We start from the raw sequence: 26,487 nt of genomic DNA, 5'->3' as shown, positions 1-26,487 counted from the left end.
GAGAGAGAGAGAGAGAGAGAGAGAGAGAGAGAACGCACACAAGCAGGAGTAGCCTCAGGCAGAGGGAGAGGGAGAAGCGGGCTCCCCACGGAGCAAGGAGCCCTAGCGGGGCTCGATCCCAGGACTCTGGGGATCACAACCTGAGTGGAAGGCAGACGCTTAATCGACTGAGCCACCCAGGCGCCCCAGTCCTTGCACCTTTTAAACACTGACCAGCATAAACTGGCCACTTTCTTTCATTAGGGTCAGCACCACGGTGCCTCACAAACTCTCAGAAATAATTAAAAAAAAAAGAGGAGAGAGAGAGCATACTGACAATTTCTTGAGCAAGATAGAACTCCAATGCCAATTACCTGCCACTGCGAGATAACTTTTGAGAGTGACTTCGAAATGCAATAGCTTGAAGGGTTCAAACAGAAGAGTGTTGAAAATAAAAACACAGCCCACAATGGGTTCTCTGGGGCTACCTGCTGGTCCCCTCCACGGTCTGAATAAAAGCCCAACCTCAACAGTATGCACCCTCCCAAGATGGGGCCCGCTGGCTGCCTGGCTGCTGTCGCTGCGGAGAGAAGACAGGGGAATGCATAGGGGTAAGCCAGATGGCCCCGAGCACAGGAATAAAATGTGGTGCATGCTGGAGCTCAAATACCAGTTAGGCCGTTAAGAGAAAAAAAACTAAACCTACGCATTATAGCTAGCTCTCGAAAGCTCACTGCTACAGAAGAGTGAAAACTGCAAACAAGAGAACATGATACCATTTATACCAAAGAAGAACCCACAAAAAGCAATACCACATACGTGATGTGAAAACATAAACACTGCACAGGAAGAATGAACACCACGCTCTGCAGCTGGTTTCCTCTGGAGACGTGGGGAAGGGGTGAGTTCAAAAACAAACTTGGGATTTTCCTACTATGACTGAATCCAGGGGTGGGAGCAAGCCCTCGCTCCGGGAACGGAAAACCCTCTCAAGTAGGACTCTAACCCCGTGGCGCTCGAGGACCACGAAGGGGCCCGTAGGATCTAGAAAGGCGCGCATTTGCGAGCGGGAGTGGAGGTGATGGGGAGACGTGAAGCCCGCCGAGGGCCGGGGGCGCGCCGGAAGAAGATCGGCAGTCTTTGGGAGCGCTCACGAGGAAGAGGGTGCCCGCGAATGCAGCGCGCTAAGGACAGGCCGCACTTACAGGTTGATGGTGCGCTCCAGGGTGAGGGGCTTGGTCTGCTGGATGTACTTGTTGCCGAACTGGTTGACCCCCCGGGGCCAGCCGGTTTGTGAGCGATTGGGCGGCACCACGGACATGATGGCGAGCTCGAGTACTTGCGGCGAGAGGAAGTGGGGCAGGCAGGGAGACTTTCCCTGTGCGGGTAGCGGTTATTTGCGTCCCCCTCAGCAGACGCCACCCGCCATTAACATGAGAGCGCAAGAGGAGGCGAAGGCACGCCGGAAGTGCATCCGGGGCCTCTGGCGGCAGGAAATAGAGAGGCGGAGGCCAGCCGGGCCAAGCGCCACTAGGCCAATCGCTGATGAGATGGCCGCAATATCTAGAGTTTCCATTGGTAAACCAGTAATGGGTTCCGCCTCCTTTTACTTTGATACTTCCTATTGGTCGGCGCTGGGGAACACGGGAAAGGGGGCACTCTGGGAATTGTAGTCAGCCTAGGAAAGTAGCTGCTTAATCAGTGTGGCGTGGGTCTGTAGCTTAAGAGAAGATGAATGGGAAACGGCCAGCTGAGCCAGTTTCTGGCCGGACGGGGAAAAAGGGAAAGAAGGAGGTGCTAGCGGAGTTTTCGGACGCTGTCACCGAAGAAACCTTGAAAAAGCAGGTGTCTGAGGCCTGGAGCCGCAGGACGCCGTTTGGTCACGGTAACCGGGTGCTGTGAAGGGGGAGCAGGGTCTGGGGGGCCTCTGAAAGTCCTGCCACTCGAGCCGAGCCCCGGGCAGCGGGGCCACGAGGGAAGAGGCCCTTGGAGACAGTGTGACTTTGGCCACCTCTGACTCTCCTGCTGCCCTCTATCATTCCAAATTCGGTTTGGATTTAGAAATCTGAGAAGAGGAAGAAACGTAGGCCCGAGAGTTGGGAAGCAGAGGGCATGGCATGCAAGTTCGTAGTTCCTCCGAGGGCAATGATCGGTTATCCCAAAATCGTGTAGCCAGAGTATTTATTGTGAGCTGCCAGATGGCTGGCACCTGAGCTTACTCGTTTTTACACGCCTATGGGCCGACTACGTGACCTATGGGAGTAAACGAGTGTTGAGCAAGGGAAGGAACTCACCTTGAACGATTCCAGCCTCAACTTCAGATATCACTTTAGAGGATAAGAATTCCGCTTCATGCAGCATGCTTTCCCTCCTAGAGTTTGCCATGATTTTGGTTTCAGTTGTTAAGTGCTTTGAAGGGGTGAGTCCTGGGTGTCTGGATGCACATAAAAAGTGATAGCTCAGTGTCTAAAGGGCAAGCTCTGTACCCGCAGGGACTTGTCAATATCCTCAGCTGTAGGATGGAAATAGTGATAATGTCTGCCACAGGGTTGCCGAGGAGATGAAGTGACATTATGCATGTAAAGCACCACTGTGTTTGGCACGGGGTAGGTGGTGGTGATGGTGGTGGTGGTGACCATTAATATTAGGAGGGTACCTAGAGTATCAGAGGCAATGGCTAAAGTGTTGAGACAGAAATCAAGGCATCGAAGAGTTATGCTTGAACCGATTTTTTTTAAAAAGTGTATGTTGTAACTTCCTCCAACAGTAACTTGGGGGAAAAAAAGGCAGGTTGAAGAAAAATTGCCAGCCAGTATTGCTATTCTCATTTTCTTTTTAGGGGTTGGGGGTGGGCAGAGGGAGAGGAGAGAGAGAATCTTAAGCAGGCTCCTCCCCCAGCATGGAGCCTGCGGTGAGGCTCTATCTCACAACCCTGGGATCATGACCTGAGCCAAAACCAAGAATTGGATGCCTAACCAACTGAGCCACCCAGGTGCCCCTCTATTCTCATTTTTCATTTGCTCCTCTCACTTTAATTTGGGGGGAAATGAGTAAAGAATCTAAAATATATTCAGTTCAATAGCTAATCGTTGAACTAAAAAACTCAAAAAAGAGCAGGAACCTTAATTTAGTGATATCACCTGTACTCCTAAGGACTAGTATTTTAAACACAATATATTTAAAAAGTAGTATTGAGGGGCACCTGGGTGGCTCAGTCGTTAAGCGTCTGCCTTCAGCTCAGGTCATGATCTCAGGCTCCTGAAATCGAGCCCCGCATCGGACCCTCTGAGTGGAGAGCTTGCTTCTCCCTCTCCCACTACCCCTGTTCGTGTTCCCTCTCTCGCTGGTCTCTCTCTGTCAAATAAATAAAAATCTTAAAAAAAAAAAAAAAAAGAAAAGGTAGTATTGAATGGAGTAAAGAAAAAAGGGAAGAGCTTATAATTCTTCCCCCAAGTCTTTAGGTACTAGATTTCTGAAAATTCATGATCATTCCCTTTTGTATTCCCTCTGCCATGCTACTTGGGTCAAAAATAAAAAAGGGGGAAAAGCCATAAGTAATGTTTTCCTTCCAACAGAGGCCATTGCCATGGACATGGATCCCTTTCTTCACTGCGTCATCCCAAACTTCATCCAAAGCCAAAACTTTTTGGAAGGGCTTCAGAAGGAACTTTTGAACTTGGACTTCCATGAAAAGTATAACGATTTATATAAGTTCCAGCAGGTATTTATGTCCCTTTCACATTCACTCTTCCACTTAAGAAATGCTTTATCTACAGAATCATTCCTTACCTTTAGACTTGAGGTTTTAGATTGGGTTTGCCTTGGAGGGTCCTTGCCTTGACATCGCTAAAAGCATTCATTCATTTCACATAAGCTTACTGAATGTTAACAATGTGTTAGGTGCATAATTATTGCATGGGAGCCTCTGACATTTCCTGCCCTGTAAGACTAGACTAAGAGAGGTGCTAGTGATGGTGACAGATAGTCAAGAAATACAGTAAGCCAGTAAGTTAAGTACGTTATAAACAAAGGGGATTAAGTACATTTTGAGGATTGGTATGCTGAAGACAGTTGTACGTTGGAAAATAATACCTATTTAAATGTTTTAATTCATGTCTTTATTTTAGGTGACTTGATGTACTGCAGTACGCTGTGCATCGCAGTATGTCTGCAGAGAGTGAGGTCTATTCTTTTTTCGGTAGACAGTTTAATTTGGCAGGAAAGACCATATCAAAATCAGGGCCAGTTTTTCCAGTCTTAGAAGACAGGGCTCAGTCTAGCTATAGAAATACAGGTCATTGGCGCCTGGGTGGCTCAATCGTTAAGCGTCTGCCTTCGGCTCAGGTCATGATCCCAGGGTCCTGGGATCAAGCCCCATGTCAGGCTCCCTGCTCTGCAGGAAGCCTGCTTTTCCCTCTCCCACTCCCCCTGCTTGTGTTCCTTTTCTCTCTCTGTCAAATAAATAAAATCTTTAAAAACAAAAAGGAAGAAATACAGGTCATTGGTTTCCCCAGTTTGAGGGGAAATATCTTTTTAGTACCTGATGGACATGACTCTTGGAAGTCCTTTATAAAATCTCAAGGATATCAGCCCTTAAAAATCACAGAATAAAATAAAAATGGAAAAGATGAAGGATTATTTTGTTTTCTTTGCATTTAACCCTTTGATTTCTCTTTATCTGGGATAAGAGAGTAAATAACAGGATTTCCTTCTCTTACTTTTATTCTTTTGCCCTAGAGCTTATTATGTTCCCCAGTCTCTCTATCTTTGGGCCTTAACACATATAATTGAATTAACCAAGTTAAATACACACATGATATGACTCTTAGTAAGTCAGGAAATCTGACAAAATTAAACTTTTATCCTCGTGAAGTTACGTCGGTTAATTAAAAGTCACAACTGTCTGCCTTTGTAATTATATCAACTTCAATAACAGTAGGTCTCAGGGCGCCTGGGTGGCTCAGTCGTTAAGCGTCTGCCTTCAGCTCAGGTCATGATCCCAGGGTCCTGGGATTGAGCCCCGCATTGTGCTCCCTGCTCAGCGGGAAGCCTGCTTCTCCCTCTCCCACTCCCCCTGCTTGTGTTCCCTCTCTCGCTGTGTCTCTCTCTGTAGAGACAAATAAATAAAATCTTAAAAAAAATAAATAACAATAGGTCTCTGTTGATTTAGGGCTATATGTATCTCTGATTACAACCCCTTAGGATTTAAACTGGTTTTTACTTGATGCAATTTGGTAGATGAAAACACTTCTAACTGTGATGTCAGTGAGTGGCAATATAATAAAAAGGGCTCTGGGTAATGAGGAGGGAGAAAAAGATTACTTTAGATCACATGGGTGTTAGGTGAAACTCTGCTGTGAATAATTTTTACTACGCTCACTTTGGGATTGAACTTCTTCATCCTAAAAGAGTAGATGCAAAACCTATTTTCAGTCTCCTGTCCCTTCAGACTTTGCTTATATCCCCTTTTCTTTGCTTGTGCTATGAACTATCTTAATAATGGGGTCTGTGACGTCTTACAACCTTCCTAAGCAAGTGTGTCAGTAGGAGTTGCCTGATATTCTGGATATTTTAAAGCAAGTGTTACTGAGTGCATGCTATATGCCATGCTAAGTGCTTTATATTTATTAATTCATTAATAAATTCTCATAACAGAATGAATGAATTAATTCATTAAGTCCTCATAACAGTCCTATGAAGGAGGTACCTTCCTATTCCTGTTTACAGATGAGGGGAGTACATTGGTTTTTTTTTTTTCGTCCCTGTGACATATGAAAGAAAGCTGTTCCTAGGGGCTCCTGGGTTGCTCAGTCGTTAAGCGTCTGCCTTCGGCTCAGGTGCCCTACATGGGGCTCCCTGCTCAGTGGGAAGCCTGCTTCTCCCTCTCCCACTCCCCCTGCTTGTGTTCCCTCTCTCGCTGTGTCAAATAAATTTAAAAAAAAAGAAAGAAAGCTGTTCCTAAGAAAAAAATGCTTTTGACCTAACTTTGCCCTTCACAGAGGGCAGATTGGGGATTCCTCTGCTCCTCTTGACAGTAGAATTCCGTATAAGTTGTCTGTACTTTCTCAAATACTCCTTCTCTCATTCTCTGTCCAGCCCACTTTGCATCAGGCTTTTACCTACAGCTCCACTGAAACTACACTTGTCAGGCTCGCTCATAACTTCCACATTAGTAAATCCAGGATTCATTTTACTTGACCTTCCAGCTGCATTTGAGCTGCTATATTACTCCTTTCTCCTGGAGATATTTTCTTCACTTTCGGGACACCACGCTCTCAGAGTCCTCCTTCTACTTCCGTGGCAAGCCCTTGGTTTCCTTTGGTAGGTCTTCCTTTTGTACCTTTTTTTTTTTTAAGATTTTATTTATGTATTTAATTGACAGAGTGAGAGACGGCATGAGGGGGAACACAAGTAGGGGGAGTGGGAGAGGGAGCAGCAGGCTTCGGGCCAAGCAGGGAGCCTGATGCGGGGCTCGATCCCAGGACCCCGGGATCATGACCTGAGCCAAAGGCAGTCGCTTAACCAACTGAGCCACCCAGGCGCCCCCTAACTTCTTAATGATAGAGTACTTTAGGGCTTTGCCCTTGGGCCACTTCCTGGCAGATTTCCAGGGACTCCCATGGCTTTGCCTCTACTCTTGGATATCTGTTAAGTGTTTCACACTTAAGTCCAAAACTAAACTCTTGGTCTTCTTCCCCTAAATCTGCTCCACCTGCAAATTTACCCATCCAGTGAATGGCAACTCGATCTTTCCAAGTGGCTCAGGCTAAAAACCTTCCATTCCTCTCTCACCTCATACCTAGTTTGTCAGGAAATTCTGCAGGCTCTCTCCTCAAAACATATCCAGAAAAACCCACTTCTTTCCACTTGCACTACCAACAGCCAGTCCAAGGCATCCTTGCCTCTCATCAGAATTATTCTATTAGTTTATTGGCCAGTCTCACTGCTTCCACTCTTGCCCACCTACACAATCACAGCCATTGTGTTCTTTTAAAATGACAATGGACCCAAGAGAATTGAAAACATGTGCACATAAAAACAGGTACACAAATGGTCATAGCAAGTTATTCATAATATCTAAAAAAGTGGAAAGAACCCAAATGTCCATTACCTGATGAATGGACAGATGAGTTTGGTCTAGCCACATGGTGGAATATTACTCAGCCAAGAACAGGAATGGCATAGCAATGCTGCTGCAACATGGAGGAGCCTTGGGAATATACTGAGGGAAGCTGGACATGCAAGGCCACGTGCTGTAGCATTCCAGTTATCTGTAATGTCCTGACTATGCAAATCCATATAGAGAGGCAGAAAGTAGATCAGTGGTTGCCAGAACCTTGCAGAAGAAGAGTATGTATGGTGACTGCCTAATGAGTATAGGGTTTCTTTTTGGTAAGGGGGTGATAAATGTCCTGGAATCAGATAGTGGTGGTGGTCGCACAACATTGTGTATATACTAAAATCTACTGAATTACACATTCAGATGGTTAAAATGGTAAATTTTATGTTACATGAACTTTATCTCAATTTTTAAAAATGTAAATGGGATCCTATTACTCCTTTGTTCAAAGCCTCCAAAGGTTCCTCATTTCTTTGTCAGAAAACCAAAGTACTTAGAAGAGCTCTAACGCATCCCATTGCCTCTTTGGCCTCATCTCCTCCTGCTGTCCCCCGTACTCTCTACACTCCAGCCACACAGTCTCCTTGGATGTTTTGACTAGACCAGGCATGCTTCACACCCAGGACCTTGAATCCTTTTTTTTTTTTTTTCCAATTAACTTATCTATTTTGAGAGAGAGAGAGAGAGTGTGCGTGGGGCAGGGCATGGCGCAGGGAGAGGGAGAGAGAATCTCAGGCAGCCTCCGTGCTGAGCGGGGAGGCTGACATGGGAGCCTCACGACCCTGAGATCACAACCTGAACTGGAATCAAGAGTCATACACTTAGCCGACTAAGCCACCTGGGCACCCCAGGACCTTGAATCCTCTTTGCCTAGACACTCCCTTTGGCATGTTTCTCAGCCTCCTTCAAGGCTTTGCCTCACTCAGCGAAATCAAGCCCGGCCACCGCGTTTGTACTTGCAAACCCTTTCCCATCTTCAGCACGCCCAGTCCTTCATAGCCTGCTGCTTTTCCCTGCGCCTTTGTCACCCTCTTGCATGCTAACCATCAGCTTTTTGTGTTTATTGTCTGTCTCCCTCAAAAAGAATATAAGCTCCACTGTCGATAACTATTTAAATATTTGTTGAATGGAATAAGGCCCAGGGGCGCTAAGTAACTTGCCCGAGTCACAGAGCTGCCATACAGAGGGGCCACAGGTCAAACCCAGGCAGCTTGGCTTCAGAGTCCAGGCTCTTCACCACAATCCTACACTGCAAGGGCACTCACTGAACTGCTTTCCTCTGAGTATAATATATGAAGGGAATCCTTTTTTTTTTCTTTTTCTATGATCAAGTCGGATGATTTGAAGAAGAGAAGAGAGCCTCACATCTGTGCTTTAAGGTAAACAATCATATTTGTTGGGTGCAGAAAATGTTATGTCATATAATGTTATGTCATTACCCCATTTTGTAGAGGAGAAAACAGATTGAGAGATTCAAGGCTTCCTAGATGAAAACCAAGGGAGCTAAGCTACAAACTCAAATCAGTCTGATTCCAGGGCCCACCTTCTCAGTGATAAAATGTTCGACTTTGTTAGTAATTAAGGAAACACTGCTGGAACCATTTTTCACATATTAGGTTGGCAAATATTCAAAGCAAAATCCCCCAGTGTTGACAGAAGTATCGATCCCTTTCTTACATGATGGTTTTGAAAAATGTATCAAAACTCTTAAAATTATGCTTACCTTTTTATAGTGTCATTCCACTTATAAGAATGTATCCTGAGAAAATAATTAAGGATGTGCTCAAAAATTCCATACAAGGTTGCATGTTGTAATGTTGCTTAAAATAGTAGGAAAAAAATGTTCTAAAGACTTATTCATTTGAGAAAGAGAGAGAGTGCGTGCACTCTAGTGCAAGTTGGGGAGGGGCAGAGGGAAAGGGAGAAAGAATCTTCAAGTAGACTCCCTGCTGAGCGCGGAGCCCAGTGCAGGGCTCGACCCCATGACCCTGAAATCATGACCTAAGCCGAAATCAAGAGTCGGACACTCAACCCACTGAGCCACCTGGGTGCCCCAAAATAGTGAAAAACTATATACAAATTAAATGGCCATGCATTGAGATTTATATAGATAATGGTAAAAGCATGAGTGGAAAACTCTACAACCATTGAATATGACATGTGTGAATTTTAATACATGAGAACAATAAACCTGATTTCACCAATTCTAAGACACATTTCTTTTACATTTTAGCACTGCTGGGATCCTAAGACACTGCAGTGTCTCACAAATTACTATTGTGTCCTATTTTAATTGGCAACATTTTTTTAAGTGATAGCAAAATAATGATACTTCTTCCAGAGGAGGCATATTAGAGTTGATGCAGTACACTTGTCAAGAGAAAAGATGGGGCACCTGGGTGGCTCAGTCGGTTAAACGTCTGCCTTCAGCTCAGGTCATGGTCCCAGGGTCCTGGGATCGAGCCCCGCATCGGGCTCCCTTCTCAGAGGGAAGCCTGCTCCTCCCTCTGCCTGCCATTCCCCCTGCTTGTGCTCTCTCTCTCTCTTTCTCTCTCTGTCAAATAAATAAATAAATAAATAAAAATCTTTTTAAAAAAAGAGAGAAAAGACGTTAAAACAGCACACACAGTGAATGATTTTTAAAAAAGAGATATATTTGGCTATCTGTGTAAAAAAGAAAAAAGAAGAATGGAATGTTTAAATCTGGCTAGTTGGATTTCAGATTTCTTTTAACAGTTTCTTTTTACTTATAGAGGGTTTTTCCCCCTAGTTTTGCTACAATAGGCACATGTTACTTTGTAATAACTGTTTTTCATTTATACAGAAGTCATTTTTTTCTCGTTCTCTTTTTTTCCTCTGGGACCTTTTGATATATGATGGCAGTCTGCACAGATTGTTATTTCTTCCCAATTCTGAAGTATTACTCCTGTATTAACTGCACCTCATAATATCTCATATTTCTTTAGACCTTTTGTTATTGTTGTTCCAAAGAGAGATACCTGTAAGGCATTATCTCTTTAGTTCACAGCACGCCTCTGGTAAGCATTTGCTGTGGGACTGAGGTTCCATTCTATTGCCACAGGATAATAACCGGATGGTGTGTTAGACGGGATTCCTTGGTCTATAGAAGGGTGATCTTTATACTTCCCAGTTGGGCTCTGTGATTTCTCCATTAAATTCGATTAACAAATGAGAATAATGACAGAAAGTAACCCTGGCCTTGTGACCCTTTCATAGAGTGACTAGAGGAAGAGCTTTTTATGGAATACATTTGAGGAAGCCAGTGTTACCAGTAAAAGAAGGATTTAAGGCTTTGATAATAGTTGCTTAAACCATCAAGACTTTGCAGAAATGTTTGCTACCCACATCTCAAGCCTGGTTCAGCACTTTGTTCTGCTGGCTCATTAAATACAATTTGCAACTCTGTTTTTGAAGTTACATGGTATTTCTGGTTGGACCAACCTAGCACAGTGTTTTATAGAATTTTTTGGTTTGGTAATGTATAGTGTGGAAGAGGGACTTGGTATTAAAACGTTAGGAGATCAGCCTGGAGACTTGATACTTATGCACAGCACAGTTGCATTTTATGGGAATTCCAATTGTGTACATTTGGACTAAGATGATCCAAAAAATACTGTCTGTGTGTGCAAAATGTGAACTGACTTAAGTTCTTTCAAAATGTTTTCAACTCATGAAGAGTAACATAATTCCAAAGTTGATTGGCTGAGTGAGTTATAAATTGTGTTAAAGAGATTTCTATACAGAGAGCCCCATTAGCTGGCAAATGGAAATGTTCGGCATCTCTTACTGGTATCGTGCTAGCATCAGAACTTCTATAAAAGATTTTCCTGAGCCTGCAGTTAGCATAATATTCACCATTATTGCAACTTAAAGTTTTTAATCTGCAGCAGTGTCACCCAAGTGGTCATTAAGCAGTGGAGTAGTATTTAGTGCCAAAAACCATGTCTAAAAATCAGTAACCTCGGAAAGGAACATCAGTGTGCTAAATTATGACAGAGGGCAAAGCATGCCCTCTGCCGTGATAGAACATACTATCAATTTTAAGAGGAAGAAAGTAAAATGAAATAGCAGAGCAAAACTATATTACAGTAGATGGATTTGTATTTCTTTCTCTTTCTGTCTGTATCTCACTTCCAAGTCCTAAACGGTGCAAGTTTAAAGTAAAGAAGCTACTACAGCCTCCAGGAAAAAGTAGCTGTGGCCGAGATCCAAACGCTGTGGCTAACAAGTTACCTTTGTTGACATTTCTAGGAAAGTTCTGTTTGAAGATTTCCGGACTTGGCTTGCTGACATTTCCAAGATTGACCTGGAATCAACTATTGACATGTCCTGTGCTAAATATGAATTCTCTGGTAAGAAAGATAAAGCCCTTGATGTTTAGAGGACTTACAGGCTTTAGCTACACAGTGGCAGCAAGAGCATCGGTGTGCCAGAATCCTAGACTTGGACACGTCCCCCCATAGCATTAGGACCTTCTTGATAAGGAAGATTTGACCCGGTTCGTATACCAAAACTCCTATCTTATTGGAAGGTATAAGGCAGTGGTTCTCTTTGGTGAAAATATGATGAAAGCCGTTGACCAAATTTTCAGAAAAATGCTGATAAGGTAGGCACATACACCAACTTCGTGTAGAGCATCAGGAAACTCGGAGGTGGTATTGTCAACTCTACTCTTGGGCTTCCTAGGGAGCAAATATCCCTCGGTGCCTCTTTTTCTTTTTTTTTTTTTTTCTTGTGGTTGTTCTTTGGAAGATAAGAAAAGACTACATTCTTAAGGAAGAATCTTCGAACAGTATAGAAGGATACAGTGTAAACCTTGACAGTTCCCTGCACTTTCTCCTTGTCCCCCTTTCTCTTCAGAGGTATCCATTGTCACCAGTTCCCTTTGTGAGCAAAGAAATGTCTTTTTGAAAGCGTGTTTGCTTTTTCACCTGGAAGGAAAAGTGTTTTCCTTTGTTTCACTAAGTAAAATTTTGATGTGGGTTTACTCTCATACAGTATAAAGTATAAGGGGGAAGTATACATTGGTAACCACTTTTTGAGGCTAACTGAGTGATACACAGGATGAGTCCTATCAAAAGCCCTTTTTTTAAAAACTTTTTTCTTTTTAATTGAAATCATTTCAAACTTACAGAAACATAGCAAGCATAGTATAGTTTTTTCCCATTTTACTTGAGAGTAGGTTGCCATCCTGTTCCAGGACCCCCATGTACTTCAGTTATTCCTACAACAAGGACATTCTCCTAGATGATGGCAATAAACCATCAAAATCAGGAAATTAGGATCGATACATTATTCCCATAATTCCCATTCCCAAGTCAAAAAAATGACTTCTGTATAAATCTGCAGGTTCCATTCAAGTTCCATTATTTGGTCCTTGATTGCAAAAGGATCCCGTCCAGGATTGCATAGTTGTCATGCCTGACTTGGTCTCCCACAATCTAGAACAGTTCTTCAGTCTAGCCTTGACTTTCATGATCTTAAGTCTTCTGAAGGTTTACAGATGACTTATTTTGTACATTTGCCCTCAATTTGGGTTTGCCTGATGCCTCCTCATGATTAGATTCAAGCCTTGCATTTTTGGTAGGAATGTTACAGAATTATGTGGGGGTTGTTTTGTTTTTTGTTTTGTTTTTTTAGTGCATCTTATCAAGTGGTATATGGTTTCTATGTGTCATAGTCTAGTGATACTTTGATTACTTAATTAAGGTGGTAACTGATGTCAGGCTTTCCCACTGTAAACTTGTTCTTTTTCTTTCTGTAAGTGAATAAGAATTTTGTGGGGAGATACTTAACGATTATGTAAATATCCCATTTCTCCTCCAACTTTGATTCGCTTATTTTAGCATCCTCTGACATCCCCTTTACATTTATTGTCATTCTGTAAAGGAAACCTTCCTCTCTTCCCATTTATTTATTCATATCTTTATTTACAGCAGTGTGGATTTATGGGTCACTATTTATGTAACGGGTTGTAATCAGTTGCTATATTATAGTGATGCTCCTCTTGTCCCTGATTTATCAAAGGGAGCACCCTTAAGCTGATTTCCATGTCCTTTTGATGTGTCCCCATCATTCTTAATACATTTTACTTCCTAGCAGAGCAAGATTTTTCCAAGCTCATCTTATATGTCCCCTGCTCTAGACCCAGAGTTAGCCATTCTTCCAAAGAACCCTGATTCCTTTTAGTGATGAATCATGCTTAAAAATCAAGGTCTGGACTCTAGGTGTTTTGCTATTAGGGTGTCACTGCTCCCAGGCCTTTCAGTGGAGAAGAGGTAGCAAATACATGGATGCACACATGCACACGTGCGTTTATATGTTTATGTATGTCAGTGTCTAGAAATATGTAGATATCTAACTAAATATCTCCATACATAGGAAAATCAATTCACATTGATTCCTACAGTTCCAATTCAACACCATAAGGTTTATCCCAGATTTCTCCATTTCCATATTTATAATTTCCTTCCTCAGCAGTGAGAACCATGGCTTCCGTCACCTTCAGGATATTTCTTTATCAAAACAGTCCCTCCATGTGTGAACGATCACAGTTCACCATAGCAAATCCTCCCTCTCCTGCCCTGCAGGGATGCCTCCCTTGCTCAGTCCCACCTAACGGCTTTTAGAAGCATTAGCTCAAGAAATTAACGGGAACTGCTACCAAAAGATCTATGTACAGTGATGGTCATTTGCTTATTGAAGCATTTTTCTTAATAGATGAGAAATGGAAACAACAAGTCTAAGATTAATTAAAGGGGAAAGAAGGTAATTCATAATCCGTATAGTAGAATAACTACAGGGCCATTAAAAAAGCAATGACAGGTGTATATAGTGATGGTAGTAAAAAGTCCACAAAACAACCACTGTAGGACACTCTTTTTTTTTTTTTAAAGCAAACATATGTAGGAAAAGTGCTGGAAGAATATAAGCACAAATATTGTTAGTGATTATCTCTGGGGCCTGTCCATATGTGTGTTCTTCAGTGCTCTTAGAGTTCTCCATGTTCCCAGTTGTATGTCTCCGATTCTAAAACAGGAGAAACGAGTGTCATTTTACAGCTGGAGGAGCTCACATTGCAGGTGAGTATCAGATGGACTGATATTAAAATGCAGGGTCAGAGTAGCAACTGCTTCTTGTCAGCTTGGGGACATTAAAGTGCGTGTTGCACTATTGCAGATGCCCTCCTCTGCCATGATGATGAGCTGGAAGGGCGCCGGATCGCCTTCATTCTTTACCTGGTTCCTCCCTGGGACAGGAGCTTGGGGGGCACCCTGGACCTGTATGATGTCGATGGTAAGAGAAGTGCATTCGCATCAGCACCAGTAGCTACTTCTGAGCTCTTAGACACAGCGTGTGTCCTCCTTTGAGGAGGGGGAGCGGACACCAGCCCTGACAGCCGCCTCCCTACATTGTACTTGTAGTCGTTACTGCAGAGGTGGAGTCCATGAGCGTGAGGACTAGTCAGACCCTACTCCTGAGTACTGACCATGGAAAGCTCGAGCGCGTGGAAAGCTGCCTGGGGCCATCACTGTGCCCGGGACCAGTCTGTCTGACAGGAAGTCAGGGTCGTTTCCTAATGACTGACACCAGATGTTGCCTCTCGAAAACTTTTCCGAACTTATCCCAGCCCCGATCGATAATAGACAGATGGCGTAGTAAGAACAATGGTCAGCTAGCAGAACTGAGTGAAACAGATGGAAGGGGGTGGCGTTTTGGGATCTGCAGGGTCCATCTACTTCCCCTTAGAAATCAGAATTGTCAAAGTGAAACGAGGCGGCCTGAAAGTGGTTAGTGGTAACGAAACCACATTTGTGGTTGTCTTCTCTCCTGGCGCAGAACACTTTCAGCCGAAGCAGATCGTCAAGTCTCTTATCCCTTCATGGAACACACTGGTTTTCTTTGAAGTGTCTCCAGTATCCTTTCACCAGGTAAAGATTATAAGCCACAAATATACAGAGTACTAAGGATCATGCTTTTTAGTCCCCTGTTACCGAAACGTGAGAGCTTCCTGTTGGACTTCCGTGGCCAGGTTGTGCGCGCATCCAGCGTGACGGATCCAGAAGTGAGCGCGCCTCGGCTGGCGATCGTCCCCCTCAGCGGGTGCATTCATGCGCTGCTGGCCTTGCCCTTTCAGGTGTCCGAAGTCCTATCTGAAGAAAAGTCGCGTTTGTCTATAAGTGGCTGGTTCCATGGTCCTTCACTGACCCGGCCTCCCAACTACTTTGAACCTCTCATACCTCGGAGCCCTCACATCCCACAAGATGTAAGAATAAATGCTTGTTGTCAGGATTCCTATCTTAGAAGCTTTACTGTATGGTTTGTTTTCCTGATAATGAAACTGGACTTTGAGTTTCCTCCTTTGCTTTTCTTTGGTAAACTTTTGATAGTGTCTTTTTCTCAGGCAGAGTTTTCCAGCACTTTTATGTGTAACAAGGAGAAGATTATAAAGTGAGGCTTTGCATATATTTTACTAGCACGAAATGATGTAAGAACAAAAGCAATAGGAATTGTTAATTCACGTTTTGCATCTGCTGCTTCTTTGTAAGCATGAAATTTTGTATGATTGGATCAACCCTACTTATCTGGACATGGATTACCAAGTTCAAATTCAAGAAGAGTTTGAAGAAAGGTCTGAAATTCTCCTAAAGGAGTTCCTTAAGGTAAGCCAGCACGTTCTGGCCAGTGTATCTTGGGGACCTCAGTAGCAGGCCCTAACAGTCTCATGGCTATAAAAACTGCTTTTGTCCTTCTTTCTTCTTGGGTGGGTAAACCAGGCATCACTAAAGGAGTTTTTGGTTAGTTCCTGGTTAGAATGTTTATATCATCTTTTTCATAAAATATACAGGTGATGCTAGTAGCCAACATTGGTACCAGTTGTATGCTTAGTGGGTTGAGTCCCTTGGGTGTTCCCCAGTTTTCTGGAATCTTAATGGTACACACATATATGCACGCACGCTTCTACGCTGAGAGGGAGTTGTATGTAGCTTCCTTCCTATTCGTTTGGTGAATATGGTTTCCAATCAGCTTACTATTGCTTTTAGTAAAAGACAGATTATTAACTGAGCAGCAACTATTAATGAGCATTTGACAATGATACGCAGCACATTTCAGTGGAGAGGGACTACGTCAGGAGTCAGAAGACTTAATATTCATGCCCTGGCTCTGTGGTTTTACTAATGAGCAAATCACTGAATCTCCCAGAGCTTGTAGGTCTTCATCAGTTAAACTGGGATAAGACCTGCCTTGTTCGTCTTGAAGAGTTGTTGTGAGGGCCAAACGAGATCATAGACACTAGTGTGGTGCTTCACAGCTGACCCTGGGTCCATGGAAGCACAGTCCCAAGAGCTGTTCCTCCACGAGAAGCATACTGCCTCTCTCTCTCTCCCCCTCTCCCCTTCCCTCTTGAAATTTTAAAGCTGACATTAGCATATTAAGGAGTTTGAGAAGTATTACAGTAAATAAACTTTGATCCTATTTTATTCAGCTTACCTAAACCAGGCTTTGGGATCCTCTTTCCTGTTTTACAGCTGATAGGACTGCTGTTTTGAGAACACTCCTTGGGAAGCCACATTAAACAAGTATATAAAAAGCCTCTTGTGGAGCAGATTTCAATAGATTAATCAGCTTCTTGCTCTACACTTGGCTTTCTCTATTTAGAAAGCTGATTGCATAAAGGTGAGGCCTACAGAGACTTCTAGTATGATGACATTGACTGTCAAGCAGTTTCATTGTTTTTCCTCACATCTTATGAATTGAAGAGACCGTATTATGGTCTTCATTTTATAAATGCAGGAGTCTGAGAGGTTTAGCGATTTGACATGAGACACACAACCACTAAAGGAAATAGCCCAAACTGACACTCGGGTCTCTTGGCTAAAGCGTGCTGATGATTTATCCAGTCTTTGTTCTGGCTGTGCTGTATCAGGCCTGGGGACCTTGGGCAAAACGGGTGAATGTCCACTGGCCCTTTTAGGAATCAGCCAGCATGATTCTGCAGAGCGGCTTCACCTGCAAGACCAATGTGGGATCATAGAGAGACTCACTAACTGCTTCTTTCTTTGCTCATTTTCCAGCCTGAGAAATTTGCAGAGGTCTGTGAGGCTTTGGAGAAAGGAGACGTGAAATGGAGCAGCCGAGGTCCCCCTAACAAAAGGTAGAGCCGCGACATTTGCCTTTGCGTGCAGCATCTGCCTGTTTGTCTGGAAGGCTCACTTCCCATAATAGGACATTTGCCAATGGTAGGACATTGGCCCTGGTGATGTTTCATTCCCAGGGACATCCAGTAGCAGGCCCTGACAGAACCTCACAGTTACAACAACCTGTGCTTTAGTAGGCTGTTGCCAGGACTTCGGGAGCAGGGTACAAAACTAATGAACAGCTTTTCTTCCATGAGTCATTGTACAGGTGTGGCTTTGATGAACAACTTGGCATCACTGCTTTCCAGGTTTTATGAGAAAGCTGAGGAGAGCAAGCTTCCTGACATTCTGAAGGACTGCATGGAATTGTTCCGCTCCGAGCCTCTGTTCTTGCTGCTCTCCAACTTCACAGGCCTGAAACTCCACTTCCTGGCCCCTTCAGAAGAAGATGAGGTGGCGAACCAAAAACAGGGAGAAGGAGCCTCTGCGGCCGATAACCGTGAAGAAGGGACGAGCCATAGGTCCCCTGGGCCAGAGAACCATCAGACGGCCTTCTGCAATAACAGCCAGCAGAGCCAGGGACAGACAGACCCAGAGTCAGAGGAAAATGAAGCAGAGGAAGGTAAGCTGTTGATATCAGTCGTCCTTACTTACCGTTAAGCATTCACTATTCAGTCATTGATTCATCTAACAACTATTACTCGAGCATCCATGACCTGCTAGGCCTGTTTTGGGAGCTGGAGGACAGAACAGGCAAGGTCCCCGCTCTCCCAGAGCTTATGTTCTAGTGGGAGAGGATGGAGATTAAACGTGTACACAGACCACAGGAAAACGTACGCTAATAAAAGCGGTTTGCAGAAAACTTGAATAGGGTTGTGTGCTGAGGAACGACGACCGAGTGGCCTCTTAGGTGACCAGGCAACTGGAAGAACCTGTCTCAGGAGCTGCCACCTAAGCTCCGATCGGAATAACAAGAAGGATCTGTGGGAAGAATATTCTAGGTAGGAGGAGCAGCTCATACATTCTATTAGGCTGACAGTATATGTGAACAGTGGACAGAAATAGGACTGGCTTTGCCCCAAACTTCTCTAAAACATAAGAACATCAAAGAGAAGAAGGTGAACACAGCTTATTTCGGCCAAGGACCAATAATAGCCCAGGAAAAATCTCCTTGAATTTGGGAAAATAGGTAGAAGGAAATTATTAATAAAAGTAGAGGAAGTCGAAGGGCCCCTGCCTGTCTCAGACAGAAGAGCGTGCGACTCTTGATCTTAGGGTCGTGAATTCGAGCCCCACATTGGGTGTGGAGATTAGTAAGAAAAAATAAATAGGCTTAAAAAAAAAGTAGAGGAAGTCTTTCATTATCTACAGACAAGATCAAACAGAAAAATATAGGAAATTTAAGAGGTAAGGCTTCTGTGGAAATTTTGGCACCCGTAAGTGAGCGTACACAGCTCAGCACCTACTAAATCCGACGAGAAAATCTGCTGCCCGGTTCCTCTCCTCAGTTGTACTCTCCCTGCTTCCACTCAGATTTTTGGAGAAGGCCCTGGTTGCAGTTAGAAGAGCGAAGACAAGGAAGGTAGATGCCCACGGACACGTAGCCAGCAGTGTGACACAAGGCCCACATTACGCAGATGCTGTGGCCTCGCAGACTGACCTGTTGCTTTGGTCACCACGGATTTAGAACAACCAGAGCCAGGTGGCTTTTTCTGTGCTAGTCAATACACAGGATAGCCTTTCTTTAAGATAAAGGTTGGCTTTCCTTGATAATTGATACTGGCTTCTATACCTGGGCCCTGAAAGGAATCAGGTGAAGATCAGTGGGGCCTCATGGGCTTTTTTAAAAAAAGTATCTGTTGGGGTGCCTGGGTGGCTCAGTCAGTTAAGCATCTGCCTTCGGCTCAGATCATGATCCCGGAGTACCGGGATCGAGTCCCGCATCGGGCTCCCTGCTCAGTAAGGAGCCTGCTTCTCCCTTTCCCCCTACTTGTGCTCTCTCACTATCAAATAAATAAATAAAACTTAAAAAAAAAAAAAGTGCTTACTTACCTCTATTCCTTCTTGGTTTCATTTTCATGGGAACCTGGACCTTGGAAAAAATCTATACAGGCAGCCAAAGGATGCTTTATTCTATTACTGAGCATCGACTGCATGCAAGGCCCTGGGCCAAAGCAGGTGGGAATACAGAGGTAAATGTGAAAAGTAACTGTAAAGTTCATCATCTTAAAGAAAATGGTGGGGACAAAGCCATGAAGGAGCAGAATTTTCCTATTTTATTAAAGTTAAGCTGGCATAAACTCGAATGAGAGGTTTTATAACTTCAGGATGTTAAATGTAACCCACATGGTACCAACAAAGAAAATAGCTATAGAATATATGTAGAAGAAAATGAGAAAAGAATTTAAACATTTCAATACCAAAAAATCAACTAAACACAAAAGACTGTAATGCAGGAACAAAAAAAACTATAAGGCATTTAGAAAACAAATAGCAAAATGACAGAATTAAGCCCCTCTTTCCTAGCAATTACCTTAAATGTAAATGACAATCTAAAGACAGAGATTGGCAGAATAGACAGGAACACAGGATCTGCTATCTGCTATCTACAAGAGACTCACTTGAAATCCAGAGACACAAATAGATTGAAAATAAAAGCATGGAGAAAGATGTTCCATGCAAATAGTAACCAGAAGAGAGCAGGAGTGGTTCTACTAATATCAAACAAAATAGACTTATCTGTCTGTCTGTCTATCTATCTATCTATCTATCTATCTATCTATCTATCTATCTATCTATCTAAGTAAGGCTCCATGCCCAACGTGGGGCTCAAACTTACGGCCCTGAGATCAAGAGTTGCATGCTCTCCCGATTGAGCCAGCCAGGCACCCAAACAAAATAGATCTTAACTCAAAGATTAGAAGAGACAAAGAAGGACATTCTATATTTTTAAAAGTTCAGTACAGGGGCGCCTGGGTGGCTCAGTCGTTAAGCGTCTGCCTTCGGCTCAGGTCATGATCCCGGGGTCCTGGGATTGAGCCCCGCATCGGGCTCCCTGCTCAGCGGGAAGCCTGCTTCTCCCTCTCCCGCTCCCCCTGCTTGTGTTCCCTCTCTCGCTGTGTCTCTCTCTGTCAAATAAATAAATAAAATCTTTAAAAAATAAATAAAATAACAGTACAGCAGGAGGATACAACAATTACAAATCTTCATGCACCTGATGACAGACTGAAAATATATGAAGCAAAACTGACAGAATTGGAGGAAGAAATCCGACACTTCTACAGTAGTAGTTGGGAGAGGTCAGCGCCCGAGAGGACTTAACCCAATAAACCAGCTAGATGTAACAGGTGTAATACAGAGCATTCTACCCACCAACAGCAGCATATACATTCTTCTCAAGTGAACATGGGACATTTTCCAGGACAGACGATAAATAGTCTCAGTAGATTTTAAGCTAGATACCGGGGCGCCTGGCTGGTTCAGTCGGTGGAGTATGCGACTCTTGATCTTGGGTTATAAGTTCAAGTCCTAAATTGGGTGTAGAGATTACTTAAAATCTTTAGAAAAGTAAAAAATAAAAGATACCATACAAAGTAGCTTCTTTAACCACAACAGGATGAAGTTAAAAAGAAACAAGCGATCATCCTCCATAAAAAGACATGAAGGAACCTTAAGTGCATATTGCTGAGTGAAAGAAGCCAGGCTGAAAAGGCTACTTATTGTATGATTCCAACACTGTGACATTCTGGGAAAAGGCAGAACTCAGGAGAGAGTAAAATCAGTGGTTGGAAGGGATTAGGAGGAAGGAAGGGATGAATTAGGTGGAGCACAGAGCTTCTTTAGGGCTTAACGCCCTATTCTGTATGATATGGTAACGGTGGACACTCAACATTATGCACCGATCAAGACCCATAGAACGTATAGCACAAGGAGTAGACCCTAATGTCAACTATGGACTTTAGTCAATAATAATGTATCAGTATTGGTTTGTCAGTTGTAACAAATGAATCACACTAAGATAAAACATTAATAATAGGAGACAGGCAGTTGGCAGGGGGAATCTATTTAAAATTATAATATTCATATAATAATTTTTGGCAGCTAAATATATTCCATCCAGAATTTCTTGTAAAAAAAGAAATAGAACATCAAGTCCCTCTGCCCCACCAAATAGTACACGATACATTTCTGACAGTCACTGTAAGTAAGGCTGGTTTGGTGGAGCAGTAGGTCAGAGGGTTTATGGGAATGGTTTCCCTTTAGTGCTGGACCATTCCTACTTATTATTCCCTCGCAAACTCGCAGTTGTATCAAAGTTATTTATTTTCTTAAGCAGGCTCCACACCCAGCATGGAACCCAACACAGGGCTTGAACTCACGACCCTGAGATCGAGACCTGAGCTGAGATCAAGAGTCAGACACCGAACTGACTGAGCCACCCAGGCGCCCCTGTATCAGGGTTATTTTAAGTTTTTTCTGGCCTTCTGTTTCTTCTTAGACTCAAGTGTTCCCACATGCCAGGGAGAACTGAGGCGTTGGAAGACCGGTCACTACACTTTGATCCATGACAACAGCAAGACTGAATTTGCCCTAGACCTACTTCTGTACTGTGGCTGTGAAGGTAAGAGGCAGGAAGGACAACAGTGAAGGGGCAGTCTCCTGGTGACCCCCTTCAGCTGACCAATTCAGAAGTGATGTGCCTTGGCCGGGATCGCAGATCATAGAAGCTTTCTGTTGGAGGGGATCTTGGGGGTCATGAACTTCAGTCTCCCAACCCAAAGGATTTATATCTGACTAAGGAATGGGGGGATGTGGACCAAATCATAATTTCCCTCCAAATAACCGTCCTTCCAGGTGCGTTTTATATTCAATTCTTAGTTTTCATTTCTTACTCAGTGTGGATTGAATGGTAAATTCAAGCTCATAAGTCATAGAGTTGGTTACTACAGAGCTCCCAGAACCTCCAGCTTTAAGCAGCATGGGATTGGCAGTGGAAGCAGAGGATGGAACTCCTGCAGTGAGAAATTTCTGAATGCTGTTTGTTTTCCCTTTGTAAGGCTGGGAGCCAGAATATGGTGGCTTTACTTCCTACATTGCCAAAGGTGAAGATGAAGAGGTAAGTTGCTTCTGACAGCAAACTGCCCTTTTTAGTTCTTAAGGTTTCATTCTTTAGAAATCCAATTTTTATGACCTTCTGCCAGTGTCTTTAGCTGATAAATCCATGATGGTCTGCCTGGCAGTGGTTCTAATTTCTAGTAGAAAGTACTTGGCAGGGAATAAAGATGCCACAGGATAATCCGTAAGCATTGCTTCTACCCTACTGAGAAATTCCATGTAAGCTAAGAGTTACATGGTGCATTCCCATGAAATCTTTCAATATATAAGAAATAAATGCACTGGGTAAAATCGTTTTGGGTATGTGTTGGAATGGGGCTCATTGGAAAATGCCTTGACAGCCAGAGCAATAGTTCCTCCTAGTAAAGGATCATTTAAAAGATCCTTATCGCCAGTCTAAGTACATGATGTGAAAACATGGTGAATCATGAAGAAAAGAGTTGAGAATAAGTTCGGTGTTCTGATGTGTCATTGTATTTGCTTATTTCAGCTGCTAACAGTGAATCCAGAAAACAACTCTTTGGCACTGGTCTACAGAGACAGAGAGACTCTGAAATTTGTCAAGCATATTAACCACCGAAGCCTCGAACAAAAGAAAGCCTTCCCAAATAGAACTGGTTTCTGGGACTTCTCATTTGTCTATTATGAATGACAGGGCTGGGCAAAGCTGAAGGAAAGAGACCCTCAGGACTGGGAAGCATGCAGGAGCCACAAGGTGACCTGTGTGACGGTGTCCTTAAAATCTGTGTGTGGTAGGACTCATCATCACTGTCCTCAATCTAGACCTTGAGCTTGGAGCGAGGTACTTCTCTCTTGATTAAAAAAAAAAAAAGGCTTTTTTGTCTTTTTTTTTTTTTAACATTGAGTTTTTCATTTTCCATAATGACCTTCCTTAGTGATTTTTTAAAAGTTTTTGTGTGTGGTAAAATATACACAACGTCAAGTGTACCATTTTAACCATTTTTAAATGTACACTTCAGTGACATTCAGTATGTTCACATGGCTGTGCACCCGTCACCACCATCCACCTCCAGAACCTTTCCATCTCCCCAGACAGAAGGTCTGTCCCCGTGAAAGCATAGCCCCCCACCCCCAGCCCCTGGCAGCCCCCATTCCACTTTCTTTCTGTCTGTCTGTTCTTAGAAGTGGAACAATACAATATTCATCCTGCAACTGGCTTATTTCACCGAGCATAAAGTCTTCAAGGTTCATCCGTGTTTCCAGTGATTTTTTTTTTTAATACTCAAGGCCGATTCTGCCCTTCCTAATCGCACTGGTTTAGAACATTGCAGAAACTTCTAGCCTCTTCTTGCTGGGCTCATGATACTTCCTCCCACTGCTTATGGCTTTGTTTCACTGACTCTCCTAGGACAGTGTAGACTTAGATGACGGTGTTCCTGCCTTGGTAAACTCGGGCCTGGCCCAAACCACATGGCCCCCGCCTCAGGAGACTTCTGGATGGTAGAGAGGGCTGCTTGTGCCCTGTATAGTGGCTCCTGGGGCTACTGCCTTTCCATCCTGGAGTTGGGATTCTGGCCTCATGCATCTTTCCTTTTCCTAAACACTCTAGGGTCGGCTATAAAACTTGTTGCCTTTTTTTCTTTAAAAGGACAAAGGATAAAGGCCCCATCAAAATGCCAAGAGGCTGTGCACTCTGTTACATTCTTTTCCCCTGGACTATCGTGCGGGTTACATGAGAAGTACCACATGTCCATGTGGGTGTGCCAAGTGGGCATCGGGGTCACTGCATCTTTACCTGAAAGATGCTGTTCTCATTCCATTCTTGTCTTCTCATTTCCTCTCTCTTTTTTACACGTATTACTAGCTGTTACCATAGCTTTTATTGGGGGTTTTATTAATCAAGAGCAAAAGCACTGGGCTTTTATCTTCGTTAATCTCGTAACACTTTGAGTACTGACTCTATTCTAAAGTTGACCTTAAATGAGAGAATGAGGTTCACTTTCTTTTAGGTTGATGGCTTTAAAATTTAATTTCGCACCCCAGTCAGTAAAAAATGTTTTAGCGTTTATACCCATTATATGGATATGTGTCTAGAAATTTTTCACATGCACTAATATTCAGTATTGTTACAAAACATATCTTTTTCCCAGGTGAGGTGAGAAAGAAGCACCTAGAACTAGTGTTCTAATGGTGTCTTCCCATGCCCACACGGTACTGGGCCAGTGTACATGCATACTGTTTTGGAGACCACAGTTTTTCACCATGGTATAATAACACTCACGGATTACACCTACTGTGTAACTCATGGCTTACATTTCAAAGCTTGCCTTTTCTTTTCAGTTGCTACAGACTGATTTCACTCACTTGCTTTCTGGTGTGTTTTTATGATGGGGAGAGAGAGGGGTGAGGTTCTAGTGAACCCGTCAGTGGCGTAACTGGAAGCGGAGGGCCCAGGAGAAAGTGCCAGGCAGGTGAAACCATCACATACGCCAAGCTGGGAAAATAGAGACTCATGGCTCTAGGTGACACGTACGATGCCACCCAGCTTGTCCTGTTCTGGAGTGCTCTGTCTAAACCTTAGCAAACTACACAAGCGTTAAAATGTGCTTATTAGTTTCTCCTTAATCTCAATGTGTCTATGGTCTGTCAACATGGCAGAATCTTCTATACACTATGGAAAAGGATTTCGGTGCCTGAAGGGAGAGCGAGTCCCTGAGGGCCAGACTCTGATGTTTGTGTCCGTTACATTATCTACAACAGCTCCTCTTAGAGGACCGTGTAGCTTTCACAGGTCCCTTTCCTGCACTGAAGACATCAGTGACTAAGAAGCTGTTTTTCCTAGTACTTCATTCTTCCTCTTGATCTTTAGGGCTTCTGCCAGTGTCAAAAACTGTTTAGTGGCAAAAGAGGAATTAAAACGTGGGCATCTTTGAAATACTTGTTTCAGGTAAGAGCTATGATGTTCACCTGTATAATATATGGCATCTTCTCTCTTAATTCTTAACAGTGAACCTCCAATTCTTATTCCTTTTAGTAAAGATTTTTTTTTCCCCCAAAGAGAGCAGCTTTATATTTTTTCAGATTATATATATAATACATGTTCATTGTGAAGAAGCAGAACATGGAAAAATGTAAAGGAAAGGTCATCCATCTGGAATCCCACCATCCTGTGACAGCCACTGTGGTACTTCGTAATGTACTGAGACAGAGAATGTGCCTTCCAGAGACTGCTTTGCCACTTCCTACAGCTGCATAAGGTCGCCCCCTAAGAACAAATCCCATTTATATGTTCATAATGATGGAAATTAAGAACGTTTTCATAAAGTTATTTTGAGAGCATATTAGCATTCTATTAGGAGGAAAAATAAAATGTTTAAGGAAGAACTCTATTAATAATCTAACTTCTGTCCCCCATTTTAAAGATGTGGAAAATGAAGCCCAGAAGGGAAAGAGGCTGGTTTTGAACCTGGTTTTGAACCTGGCTTTTCTACTGCTCATTGACTGGCTCCCACACTCCACTGAATGCGGTGGTTTCTTTCCCGCAGAATACTGAAGGAAAAAAAAATCACTGCTTGGGCTACCTCTCTTAGACCAGTATTTCTTCAGCCAGAAGCTTTGGCTGTCGTATGTCTTCGGTACCAGTGTGTATTTCCTTATATGCCACTGACAGTGAGAAAATGCAAAGCCCGTTAGAAGGGTCCTTGTGACACCAGCTTTCCATCCCTAATGAACTGAATGTTCCTGCAAAAACACACGATTTCTTTCTCTGATTGATGCAAAATCAGCTCATGTAGACAGTTCTGAAAACTACTTGGGAATCATCCATGTGACATCATTTTAGGAAAAGCAGATTTCTGTACCATACAAATAAAAAGATGAGTCAGGAGCTTCAGCATCTAGTGTGGGCAGGGGCCAGATGGGAAAGAGGCAAAATGCAAAACACCAAGCTGCAAACGGGTTCCTTACTGTACTTCAGTTTCAAAGTGAAAGCGGAGATAATTTAGTTCTGTGATCACAGGCCTCTGCACTGGCAGATTTGTAACTGCTAATTATAAACTTTGAAACATAAATAATGTTGGAACTCATTCTTGTAAAGCACTGCTAGGGTTGCATAATTGTTGTAAAGTCCCTAGTTCTGTGATGTTGGAAGCT

The 26,487-nt window shown here is 43.3% G+C and overlaps 2 protein-coding genes across 6 annotated transcripts in view; one reads left to right on the top strand and one right to left on the bottom strand.

The window, feature by feature from the left end:
- Nucleotides 1-1,432, bottom strand: part of LOC112809088 (cleavage and polyadenylation specificity factor subunit 5) — a 68,329-nt gene extending 66,897 nt beyond the window's left edge. For all 4 annotated transcript variants that reach the window (XM_073884399.1, XM_025852431.2, XM_073884400.1 and 1 more), the window contains exon 1: nucleotides 1,185-1,432. In XM_073884399.1, coding sequence (XP_073740500.1) covers nucleotides 1,185-1,300 — 116 coding nt within the window. In that variant the 5' untranslated portion in view covers nucleotides 1,301-1,432. The remainder of the gene's footprint in view (nucleotides 1-1,184) is intronic.
- On the top strand, nucleotides 797-26,487 carry OGFOD1 (2-oxoglutarate and iron dependent oxygenase domain containing 1). Of its 2 annotated transcripts, none has more exons than XM_025852433.2 (13): nucleotides 797-880; nucleotides 3,555-3,700; nucleotides 8,432-8,478; nucleotides 11,372-11,472; nucleotides 14,300-14,416; nucleotides 14,960-15,051; nucleotides 15,258-15,386; nucleotides 15,670-15,783; nucleotides 17,197-17,276; nucleotides 17,568-17,881; nucleotides 21,758-21,880; nucleotides 22,317-22,375; nucleotides 22,865-26,487. In XM_025852433.2, the coding sequence occupies exons 1-13, from the start codon at nucleotides 832-834 to the stop codon at nucleotides 23,024-23,026; spliced, it is 1,533 nt and encodes a 510-aa protein (XP_025708218.1). In that variant the 5' UTR covers nucleotides 797-831; the 3' UTR covers nucleotides 23,027-26,487. The 2 variants fall into 2 exon arrangements, with proteins under 2 accessions (XP_025708218.1, XP_025708217.1); XM_025852432.2 differs by lacking the exon at nucleotides 797-880 and adding an exon at nucleotides 1,649-1,864.

The sequence above is a fragment of the Callorhinus ursinus genome, unplaced genomic scaffold (genome assembly GCF_003265705.2).
Source record: "Callorhinus ursinus isolate GAN/ISIS: 27379988/994484 unplaced genomic scaffold, GSC_fseal_2.0 scaffold56, whole genome shotgun sequence".
Taxonomy (NCBI): Eukaryota; Metazoa; Chordata; class Mammalia; order Carnivora; family Otariidae; genus Callorhinus; species Callorhinus ursinus.
The sequence above is the reverse complement of the archived record's forward strand: the minus strand, read 5'-3'. Positions and strand labels throughout refer to the sequence as shown.